General features: G+C 39.7%; 1 protein-coding gene across 1 annotated transcript in view; it reads right to left on the bottom strand.

Moving 5' to 3' along the window:
* Positions 1 to 517: 517 nt before the first annotated feature.
* Positions 518 to 12730, bottom strand: part of LOC129373624 (reticulon-4 receptor-like 1) — a 93079-nt gene continuing 80866 nt past the window's right edge. The window contains exons 2-3 of the mRNA XM_055051652.1: positions 5926 to 6380; positions 518 to 5040 (exon numbers count right to left, since the gene is read on the bottom strand). Coding sequence (XP_054907627.1) covers positions 4144 to 5040; positions 5926 to 6380 — 1352 coding nt within the window. The 3' untranslated portion in view covers positions 518 to 4143. The remainder of the gene's footprint in view (positions 5041 to 5925; positions 6381 to 12730) is intronic.

Raw genomic sequence — 12730 nt, 5'->3', positions numbered from 1 at the left:
CACTTCCACTCTGCAGTCCGACCGGCTGTCAGGCTGGATGTGCTGTGACAGGCGGACCTACATGGTGGACAAACACATGAATATAAAGCATGAGGAAACAATCACATCCCAGTGCCTTACGTGACCTTACCTTGACCTGACACGAGACACCGCCCTTTAATCGTCACAGCTGATACACCTTGACAGGCGTGTATTATGTGAGTGTGTGTGTCCTTTGATGCATATTTCATATGAGGCTGCTAAGTGTGTGGTCAAAAGTGGGACATGAGGGGGGCAACATCTATCTTTATTAAATGTGGATGTATTTTTCCTCCTCTGCAGCAGATGAATGCACATATTCAATTATGTTTTTTTATTGCCTTTTAGTTTTTGATGATTTTCTTTCTTTTCATTGCCTTATCATGCAGCCTCAGGGCTCATTTAGAGGTATGTCTATTAAGCACACACTCGGACAGATGTGCACGCTTGCCCGAACAAAAGGAGGCAGACAAACAAGAGACCACCTCAGCCGTTTGAGGACACTATCTGTTTAATGTTATTTATAAACAGCTTCAGTCTGGCATTGTTTGATAACCACATAGAAAACATTTGAGCTCCACAAAGGAAAAGAGAAAAATAATACACAGATATGTGTGTGTGTGTGTGTGTGTGTGTGTGTGTGTGTGTGTGTGTGTGTGTGTGTGTGTGTGTGTGTGTGTGTGTGTGTGTGTGTGTGTGTGTGTGTCTGTGTGTGCTTATTGAAAAGAGAGAATGGCGGCACAGGAAGATGAGAAGGAAAAGGGAAACAAGAAGGAAAGATGGAGAAAGAGGATGACGAATGGAAAGTAAGGAAAAAGATAAGGAGGAGAAGCACATAGGACACTGCAGTGTGCTGTTTATCTGGAGTGACTCAGCAAATCAAAAAGACTGAAAGCCCCCCCACCCAAAAAACCAAAACAATTATAAGAATATTAAAAAAATAACAAAGTTCCAGCCTTCAGCTCCCTGTACATTTTTCATGGGAACAAGTGAGACACAACAGTCTCACTTCTTCTCTCTTTTTTTTTCTCTTTTTTGTTTTATTACAAAAGTCATTCTCACAGGAATAAACAGACACAATTTACATCACCTCTTGGTTTACAGCAGCACAAACAAAGTTTACTCATATAGGGACCTATAATCCTATTTGTCAGGACAGTGACACTATAGTGACAGGCCGCCCAATGTTCCCGACATCGAGATAGATAGACACGAAAAGGTGGGACTCAGCGGGAAACACACACAAGCTGGGGTACAAATATGGCCCCTGCCTCTGGAGTCCAATACGAACCTGCTTGTTTTGGGGTAATCTGTAAACCGGATCACAATTTTTGTGCTTTTCTTCTTTAAATGACCTGTCATAATTGTGTTTTTTTTTTTTTGCTTAATTATTGTTTAATTATAAGTAGAGATGCACCAGTCAGAATTTTGAGGCTCATCTGATCTCCACCTTTGTAAAGCTAAAATCTGACACTGATTTTACTGTGAAGATTTTCTTTGTGTTTATTTTAGGTTTATGTGTCTATCGAGTCTCCAGTTGATGGTTCCCAGCTGTGTCTCGTTTCCCTGATTACCCTCTGGGTATTTAATCCCACCTGTGTTCCTTGTTCCTCGTTGGGTCCTTGTCTCGACTGTCTAGTGTTTGTGTCAAGTCTGTTGTTAGATGTCCTTTGTTTCCAGTTGCTACCAATTTTGAGCCTTAGCCTTCTGTTCATTCTGGGTCAAAGTAACAAAATAATAATGGAATTACCTTCCCTCCAATGCACAATGGTGTCAAAGGGAGTCAGCAGAAAAGTGGACAACAACGCCACATGTTAATGAAACACAATGAATGGATCACTAACTCATATTAAGCCAAATTTCATTCAATGCTACTGTCAGCTTGTGCTTCTTTGAGAGGCTTGTTGTTTTCCTGATGTGGATGAATTATCTCTCAGGAACAAAAGGATAGAAAAGCTGCAGTAATGTTCTTTCTCTTCACCTTCTCCTTTATGCATAGAGCACAAACCAGTGCAGATGCACTTCAATACTCACTTACTACCTCTGGCTCACTTGAGGGGTTTCTACTCCAGTAGTCAATGGACTCCACCTCTCACCTATTGACTGCAGGGCGACATGAACCAGTGGATCAATCAGGAAGTACTTCTTTCCAGTTCACTATAATCATCAATAGTGTAATGTGAAAATCTAGTTGCTAATATTTATTTCTCTTGCTCATTTGTAGTTTGTTTGTTTTTAACCTCAGAAAATAAGTTTAAAAAATGGTTAATTTGACTCACTTTGGGAATTTATGCACTTTAGGTGATATGACATCTATCTAGATCTATCTTCAGCTGATCCTGAAAATAGCTAACTTTTGAGTTATCTCTGAGATGCAACCAGAACAATAATCAAATTTGAGTTTACAAATGGCTGGTAGCCTAATGGGGGTATTCAAGCTGAAAATATTGTGACTGTTAATATGTTGGTGCATCTCTACTTATGAGGAGCAGTTAGTTCAAATAAAGATGACAATGCTTTGTTTTGCTGTGGAAAATTATGAAATGATTTGTTTTATCAGTTTCCACCAATTTCAGTTGAGTGGTGGAGACATCAGGTGAGCTGCACAGAAAAACAGGATGTCTAGAAAAACCAAATGAGAGTCCTGGGTTTGCAGTGAGCTGTGAAGGTGGTTGGTCTCTTTTTATTTTCTGGGGGAAGACCACTGTTGAACTGCACTGTTATCAAAGGGTATGCTGTATCCCACTGTTCTTTTTTGTCATGGGTAATTCTTGGAGAAGAGCACATAGCCTCCACATGTCACAGGGATTTTCTCTCTTCAGACCTAGCAGCGATAAAATCCAGCTCTTCAAACAGGCTTGAAGATCAACAAGTCCTTGTTAACAAACCAGAGAAGAGAAGTCCGCAAGCGCTTTCATTCGTCACACACTGACCTCACTTTTTACTCAACAGAGGCGGATCAAACCTCTGACACAGAATCTGTTTCTTGTGACTGTTTGGACTGAATGGTGCTTTGAATGATACACAGACCTCCATTGCATTACAGAGGGAAGCGCACATCACTTTCATTGAATCAGAACTTTTATGACTGAGACTAAATCCCTTTTTCTTGGCCTGCAGAGAGGTGCTCAACCAAGACAAGTTGGAGAGTGAATGAAATTGTCTCTCGCCTCCAGATGTTGTTCATAGGATGACTGGCTCCCATTAGGCACTCTTTTTATTTAGCTTTGTTGTATCCACATGGCTTCAGAGTATTTATTTTCCTTTTCCACTTTCCACCTACAGTTACACAACAGTTTCTAGGAATATTCACTCACTCTCGGATGCTGAATGAGACCAGTTGGCTTTTAGAATGATTTGTTAGCTTGAACTGGCTTTTAGGTTGGTATGCAAAGTTGAGGACAAATGATCGCTTTCGACTGGACTGCTTTGACGAACTGACAGTTATATTGTTGTGTGACAATTTCAGCTGTATTATTTAGATGCCAAAGTGTACAGATGTGCATTAAAACTGCTGTGAGACGTGGGTGCAGAGGCAATTTGCCGGCGGATTGATAGTGATTACAGCTATTACTGCTGCAACTCTTCACAATGACTCATTTTCCTGCCACCAGTGTCTGCGGTACTTTGTTTCTTGATCTTAAGGTGCTGTTGAGTGAGCAAAGAGACAGCTTTAAATGACTGTCTTTGTCCTAGTGTGAGTGACAGATCAAGCCTGTGCTGTGAGAGCACTATTGAGTCAAGAGGGTTAACTGTTTTGATACTTACTGTGTGCACTCACTGTAATTTGAATGAATAATTGGCTCATTATTTCATGAGGCTGTACAGTTTTCATGAGTACATAACTTTGATGAAGTGACTGATGCCAAAGAGACAGAAGTTTCCCTGTTGTTTCTATGCTGACATCATCAAAACAGTGGGCTGAGTTGCGCTCCCTGACTTCCATCTTTTGACACGTAAGAATCCCTGCATTTTTACTGCAGGAATACTTTACAATGTTCCCAAACAGTATCAAGTACACACTTGGTTGTCCACATGTCTCCTTAAATAGCCAGGACAGGGTGTTTTTTTAGGAGAATTAATAATAAGGTTGCATCATTAGCACATGAGTGTCTGGGTTCTGTTTCAGCGCAGAATCACAAAATAGATTGACAGAAACAGAGCTGATGACAAACAGGGAATAAATGCTGCTGCATGGGATCCAGTGTTATTAGCTCTCTGGACTCCACTTGGTGGACCAACAGAAGTTCTGGGGATGCACTTGTTTCTCCTTCTAGAAGATGCAGACATATCATATTTACCTCCATCTGGAGAATAGTCCTTCTCATTCCCCTCCTGAAGTATCTGAACCTCATTGAGCCCCCCTTTTCCCTTGCGGCCCCGGCGGGTACAGTTTTTGCGGCTTCCCTTCGGTGGACGCGGCAGGGGTGAGGCCGAAGGCAAGCTGTACTGGTCCCCATGCGGCAGGTACGGCCGCTGATGATGGTTGTGATGGATTCTGTGGCGGTTTAGGTGGTTTAAAGAGTCTCCATGCTCCATCTCCCCTCCAGAGTTACCTCTTCTGTGACCCTCATTCGACAAGCAGCTGGGTAGCTCTTCATTCTTCAGCATCTTCATATCCTTTCCTGCCAACTCCGGCGGTGAAACGCAGATCAGCGTGGATGTGGAGCCCCTAAACCTTCGCAGCCAGTCCCAGAGGGATAACGCCTTGCAGTCACATTCCCAGGGATTGTCATTTAGACGCAGGTACTCCAAGGCCGGCAGCTGCATCAGGGTGCCACCGGATAGCTCAGTGATGGAGTTATTGAACAGGTAGAGCGTGGTGAGACGCCGAAGGTCATGGAAAGCCTGCCGATCAACCCACTGGATTCGGTTCTGGTGCAAAAGGAGTCGGTCCAAGACGCCCAATCCTCGGAAAGTGTTCTGGCGAAGACTCCAAAGCCGATTCCCATGCAGGAAGAGATGACTTAGGTTCAGGAGGTCGATGAATAAATCATCCTCTAAGAACTCTAATTGATTATCCTGTGAAGGAAGGAAGGAAGAAAAGAAGGAAGGAAAAAAGGAGAGAAGGAATCTGAAATTAGTAATAGTTCATTCATCATTTAATAGCCTTTATGTTATTTCCAGTAAAGAGTAATATTCTTAATTGGAATAGGCTTTGAAATAAGATTTATTTTCAGCAGTCTCCTGACCTCACATGAATAATAAACATAATATTTTTGGATTAGGTCACAACATAAATGCTTGTCTTGTCATACAGATTACATTCACAAACTTGTTCTCCATAAATTTCAGGCAAAAGATGAACTCTGCAGGTTTGCAGGATTACTGGTAATCTCTGCAGCTCACAGAGGCTCGAAAATACCGAGCCATGTTGGAGGTTACTAAAACGATTTGCTGCTTGTCTTTATGTGCTTGTTTCAGTTTGAGGAATCAGTAGAAAATTGGGTCATGTCGAATAAACTAGTTTGTCTTTTTTGTAGATTTCATGACCAATTGCTTAAAAGTGCAAACGTATGAGCCTGTGACTTTAATGCTGTCATTTGCTGGGTGCTTGACAGATTAAAATGCAGTTTCCCTTACTAAACAATGTCAGTGAATAAATTATATTTTTAAAACAAAATGATGGATATTTTTGTCAAAATTTGGAAAATACATAAAAATGTAGTTAGGTTAGTGTAATAGAATAGAAAACATAATATCTTGGACATTATGCAATGATTTGTGCATTTGGTTATCTTTTTTCTTCCTGGTGCTGCTTTGCATGGTCAAGCTTCTGTGGGTAAATTAACTTATCTGCTGTTAGCATTTCATTAGTGTCAAATTTCTAGCAGTAAGTCCATAATACACTACAGTATTATGTAACATTTAGCAGTAGAGATTAAAAATTGGCAGTTATCCAAGCACCTGTAGGTAGAGATACTGAAGATTATGTAGACCAGCAAAGATCCCTGGAGGCAGACTGATGAGGCCACAATGGTACAGGTGCAGCGCGTGTAGCCGACCCAGACCCATAAAGGTGTCTGAGGCGACGGCCTTCAGGTGCCGGTTATCCCCCAGGTCGAGCTCCTCCAGCCGGTCAAAGCCATGAAACGTGGACGGCTGTATGTAGGAGAGGTTGTTTGAGTAAAGCCACAGCATGGTGGTGGTGGGCGAAAAGTGGCCGCGGAGCAGCCGCTGGATCTTGTTGTTCTGCAAGAAGACACGTTCACTCTGAGCGGGGATGCCCTCGGGCACGTCATGGAAGTTGTGGGCCTGACAGGAAACGGTGCTAGGTGAAGTGTAGCAGATGCAGTGGCGGGGGCAGGGCATAGAGAGATCCAGGCCCCACAGCACCAGCAGCAACTCCACCCCGCCATAACCTGAGCGAACAAAAGGGAAAGAGAGGAGAGTTAATAAAATTCAGACAGCAGAGATTCTATTATCAGGCACTTCTTGAATGAAACACGTGTTAATGTTGGTTTGCAAGGATTTAAATGTTCAATGCAGAGGAAAGACATACTACTGACATGATTTTCACTCAAAATTTAAACAATTCTCAAAGGTTTGCCTACCTTTCCAAAAATAAAATTCTAAAAAAAATACAAGCCATTCCATAAATTTTATTGTCGGTGGTACAGTTATAAGAGAGGTGCATACATCTGTATGTTCACATTCCCTGCAAACGTCGTGACAGCGCTGCATACCCGACTGCCTAACATGCACAGCATTATATCCTTTGGTTATCCTCCGAAACTGACAGAAAATCGATGTTTCTCCTGCTTACAAGTGAACACGCAGCACACCTGTAATGTGTTCCCACAATAAGGGGAAACCAAGAAAGAACGAGAAGGGAGGGCGAGGAAAGGAGGGGTCTGGAAGGCTGGGGGGTAGAAATGATCCGCAGCAGGCCTCTGAAGTGGGTATTACTTTTCTGCTATCAGATTCTCCTCATCTCACTCATTTATTTTTATATTTATTTGATTTTTTTTTTTTTTTTTTTTTGCCTGCCTGCCTTGGATCACTTCAGTGTTTGATGTTTCTTAGAGCTGGAAATAGAGAGCGAGAGAAGAAGAAAAAAAGTGGGTGGAAAGAGCACAGATTGGAGAGACACTGATCTGGGAGTAAGATCTGTATTGAGCCAGAGATAAAAATCCAACCTGAACATCATTTGTCCAGCTCAGCGGGGACATTTGTTGTCCACCCTATTTCATTTGAAACTGCAGCACAGAGCCTTTTAACATTTAAAACATATACATGTTTGGTCTTTCTAATAGCACTGAGATTAGTAGCCATTGCATTATATTAATGAACATCCTCTTAGGGTAGTAAAGCAGATCATGTGACAGTAATCGGCAGATGTGATTGACAGATGCAGCAGTGGTGGTGTATTAAAGAACAACATGTTCTCAAATGTCAGGAGAGGACTCCAGAGTGTAATCCCACAAATGCGTGACCTGGTAACATAATGTGTACATAGCAATGTTTGCCAGTTTGTCTCTGACAAGGCATATGTTGCATTAGACAAATTGCCATTTTCTCAGAAGAAGTTAAAACAACAGTTGCAGTCCTGACATAATCTTATTGTTTTACCAAGTTTTTTTGCCAACATGTTTTCAACACTTTTATATTGCATTAATTAATGAATATTTATTATTAGGGTGATCGAACAACAACTACTTAATTATTTGTGAGCTTGGACATGCTTATTCTGGAATATTAATTAATTATTTAGAGTCAACAATAAATAATTCCAACAACTAAACTGTTTTAAAACCTTCAGCACAGCGTGTATCAGTTTCAGCTGTTTATCTGCTGAATACTTCAGTTAAAGTTTACATAAAACAATATTAAACATACAAAAACTATTTCTCTATTTTTATATATAAATATAAGAAATTTACAGTGAATCAAAATGGTCTCATCTTCAGTCGGTTTATTTTTCACCAGCAGCAACAAGTCAGTGATAATCAAATCTCCATTAGCTTTCATTTAGTCTCCAGGGTAACCAACTTTTTTATTGGCCTAATTCAAAAACATTAGGGCAAAAAAAAAAATCCTAAATATTCCATAAACATCTGAGTTAAAACTTAAAAAAGTCACAATTTGCTGTTTGTTTTGTGTTCATAAGAAGTATGAATGCTAACTGGAGTTGTTAATCTCACTGCAGACGTGGCTGCAGAGTTTATGTCTAATAGCTGCTCACCAAGTAAAATTCATCAAGGATCTGGATCACCACCTCATGTTTGAGAAAGTGAAATATGTTTGCGTTCTTGCTGCTGAAGTTCAACCACACTGTTGTTGTGATAGCTGCAGATGTACTTTGCCACAATCTCACATGGAAGACAAAAGATGCCATCTGGTTTGTAGAACAACATTCTCCAAAACCTGTAGAAAAATCATTTAGCCTTAATGGTTTCTGCACAGATGCGCAACTTATCCATGCCATGTGCATTGATGTACCGACATCATGAAAACCAAACAAATGCCTCAAAGTCACATCAGAAGACAAACATGTGATGCTTTTGTATTCGTGGACTAATAGAAAACTTAAAAGCGGACTGATGGGCAATTAATAGAACTATAATGAAGATAATCAATGAAACACCATTTACATCTCATATCATCTACTGCTACGCTATTCTTTTATCGGTTTCACACACATTTATTAGTCTCATGGGTCTCTTGGATAGGTGATCATTTGCTTTTAAAGAAAAATAAATATATAGCAGGTATTCATCCCTGCAGGCTGTCAGGATTTAATCGCCGTGTTCTCTCTTCTCTTTTATTTAGCCGGTTCAGTCCTGTGTGCCTGTTTGTTTTGCTTCAATGACTGCTGTATCCAAAACAGTTGTCTTCCTCTCCCGATTTATCTTCATCCTCTGCTTCATCTCTCCTGCTGTGTCTCCTAATTAGGTGTAAAACTGCTGTTTGTATCAGAACTGTGTGCAGAAGGTTACGAACCATAGATTGTGTACATATGTCTTTCATTTTCTTATGGAAAAAACTTTATATAAAGAACTCATATATTGTAAGAAATGTAATCTAAACCCCTTGTCGAGTGGGTTCTATATTTCATTCATCGTATCATTTCACAAACTGAATCTAAGAAGACAGTTTCTCCACTACATCTCTTATAATTACTGAATAAATTGTCTCCAGTGGAAATCTGCTTGGCACATGCTTATAATAAGAGCTCTAAACATAAGTTTGCATTTCCGATTGGTTTCAGTTCTTCACTCCCGTCTGTTGATCCCTGCAGTTATGCTTTTTTAAAATTTTTTCATCATTTCTATCTGACTTCCACTTTGTCCCACTCATTCTTTCCATATCGATCATCTCTTTGCTGTCTTCATCTGACATGACAAAGTTATTGTCTGCCATCTGAGCAAATATCGGCTGACTGATGTTCATCTCTTCTTGTAAATTAACTGCAGATGTTTAAACATGAAAAAGTGAGATTGCACTATTTGTCATGGAAGCTGTTTATGTGGCTCTGGTATCGAGAACAGTGCCAACATGTTGTTAAAACAATTGTTTATTAATAATTTCTCTTGCAGAAAATTGAATTGCTGTAGGAAATCTGCAACGGATGTGAAGGTGGTTAAAAAAAAAAAACAAATGTGGAGTTGCCTTGTGACAAAATTACTAACATTAGAGTTGATAAAAGCAGAAGAGACTTGGGTTGACTCCAAATAGAATTTACTAAGAACCATTAGAGTAAATTAATCACAGGTGTGAAACGTCAGTCCTTTGGGGTTGGTATTCTGTCTCTCCCTGCCAACATACCGGAGATAACTAGGTCTAAATAATACATAACTAAAATAACTAGATGGACTCTGTTATCCATGACAAAATAATTAATCATTTATTACAAGTGCACTGCATGTGGGACACATCAAGAAGTTGCATGACATCCTGATTCACTTTATTGGTTCTCAATCCTGATCCGCAGGACCTGTATGTCCTTAGCAGCCACATACCTTACTTAAATAAGTGAGTGATTATCAGGCTTCTGCAGGACTTGACAGCATGCTGAGGATGTAATGCTGTGCTGGAGCTGTGCCACATCTGAAACATGAATAACAGTGCGCCCCGAGTCTAAGGAATCAGAAACAGTCCCTTAGATCATTTTATTGGTTTAGATACATTTCCAGCCAGACAACAAGAAAACAACTGCTGCTTGCAAAATGTTTGAGCTGAAAGTTATGGATGGAAATGCAATAACTTTCAACCTCTCTCCCTTGTTCTTTCTGCACAGCTAGTGGCACCCTAATTGCATCTAAAATCAACTTCAATAATCAGAAAGGAGAAGACCATACCGATTCAAAAAGACTCCTGCAGTTAATGTTTACTTTTACTATGCCTCAATATATGCTTCATTTTCCTCAGTTTGCTGAGTATCAATTAAAAAAATCTACCTTCACACATGAGGTTTGATAAGCAGTAAAAATCCCAGAAGACATTAACTTTCTTGTAAATAAATTGAATGTTTTTGTTTACTTTTATATTTTCTTATTTTCTACCCTGAAGACGCACGGTTAATTGCACCTGAAATCGTTAGGCTGATGTTACTCCAACATGAGAAACATCTTATTTACGAGCTTTGATGATTTGTTTCAACAGCACATTTTCCAAATGACTTGGTGTTAGATTCACTTTGTGATTTGTTTCCGAGTATGTTTTAGAAAAAAATGCTCAGTTGACAGCTCATTTTGAAAACCACTTTAAACTAAAATATTTTCAGAAGCAGGTCCTGTATCAAAAGCATTATGTGATTCAACATTATTGTTTTATATTTGCTGTGAATCATTTGCAAGTCGGTTTCCTTGAAACAGGTGTGGGAGGCACTAAAGGAAGGAAATAGCTCCAGCCTGCTGCTATGCTTCATCTTTCTTATATTCAGTTACTGTGTTCTCTCAGCTGTCTGTTATTAAAGCTTAAAACGCCCAGAAAAATACTTGGAGGGGAGAAAATAATCTGCTGCTATAACGAATTTCCCTATTCTTGGAAAGCCTTTCATAAGAAGTATGAGCCTGAGTGCAAGGATTTGCATTAGTGGGGACAGACACTCATGTTGGATGTTCTCAGTGGACTTCCAAGGAAGTCTCCACCTCATCTCTACGGATTGGATCAAAACTGTTAGATCAATCCTGCTCAGAAAACATTTTTCTGTCTTTGCAGACCTTACAGTGTGTCATTGACACCATTTTTTTCAATTAAGTTGTCACAGATGCAACTACAGCATAGAAAACGTATGGGATGAAAAAATAAAACACCTTGTAGATCTGTGACATTACTGAATAAGTAGCCATGTTAACTTTAGATTTGGTTGTAAAAAGATCAGAATTTCTAAGCCAAACCTACAGTAATTTAATAAATTTGTAAAAAAAAATATATTTATATAAAATAAAAATGAAGCCTTTATTTTTATTGTTTGTAAGATGCATGTTCTTATATTAAACTTTAGGGAAAAAAAAAACTTTTTTCCAAAAATGTTAATTTTTCACACTCCATGTCTTGTTAAAAGGAGAGTCGATGACACTCTTGTTCACACCTTCTGTGAACTTGAAATTTTATGCATGAAATTTGAAAGCAGTTTGGAGTTATCAAAATAACATCAAACCAGCTCATTAGTGCTTTGGAAAAAGGTTTCTTTTTGGATTTTGTCTGATTGCAACCACAAAAATTCCATGTATGTCATTGTGATTTTATGTGACAGACTAACACAAAGTAGTGCACATATGTGACATGGGGGAACATTTGTCCTAATTAATACTGTCCCACATGTATTTGGCTATGTCTTAGGCAATATGCAGTTATACCTCAGTCTTACAACTGTTTTGTTATAAGCTAACCATGATTTCAACTTTTGAATTTAATCTCAGACAATTAATGGCACTGGATTTTGTTCAGGGGTTAGATGGGACTGTTAAAATATGCATGCTGCACTGTTCATGTTTTCATTTACAAGATAGTTGAGAAACACATGCATTTCCCCCTTTCTTCACAACTATGCACTACTTTGTGTTAATAAATATAATCCCAGTGTTGCAGGTTTTGATAATATGACCAAATTTAAACAGTCTCACAGGATAATGGGAACAGAAAAAGCTGCTTTGTCACATTTCAACATAGTCCTTGTCCTCTTACAATGAAGGAAATCATAACGTCCTTTTCTCTTTTTCCTAGTATATGTGCATGGCTGGTGTGTTTAACTCGCTCTAATCCTAGAGTCCATTCCCCTCAGATTTTTGTCTACATTTTCATCTCAGCTTTCCTGGCAAGATATTTGCTGAAAGCTTCATCAAGCACAGCCAGGGTTCAATTACAAGATCCCATTCTTTCACTTACTCTCATTCCTCCACACCAGTCATTAATGTGCTCACACGAACACACACTCTATGAAGAGTATAGGGAGGAGGGCAAAGCAGCGCAAGCACTGCTTGTCAGGCTGTCGATACAGCCGCCTTCCACCAACAGTTTGGGATCTGCAGGAGACACCTGCCACTCACTCTGGTAAACACAAGGAGAAAGTCAGAGAAGGAAGGAGAAGTAAAGGGAAAGGAGCCGGAGAGAGTGAGAACAGGCAATACAAGGCTCAAAGGGAATGAGGAACTCTTACAACATGAAAGCATAGGCAGGAGGAGAGAGGCACAATGCAGCGGTGTGGGAGGGAAAAGGAGCAGATCGAGTGAGACTGTAGCTAAAAAAAGAAGACGAGGATGACAGG

This window comes from Poeciliopsis prolifica, unplaced genomic scaffold (assembly GCF_027474105.1).
Source record: "Poeciliopsis prolifica strain line A6 unplaced genomic scaffold, Auburn_PproV2 SCAFFOLD033, whole genome shotgun sequence".
Classification (NCBI taxonomy): domain Eukaryota; kingdom Metazoa; phylum Chordata; class Actinopteri; order Cyprinodontiformes; family Poeciliidae; genus Poeciliopsis; species Poeciliopsis prolifica.
The sequence above is the reverse complement of the archived record's forward strand: the minus strand, read 5'-3'. Positions and strand labels throughout refer to the sequence as shown.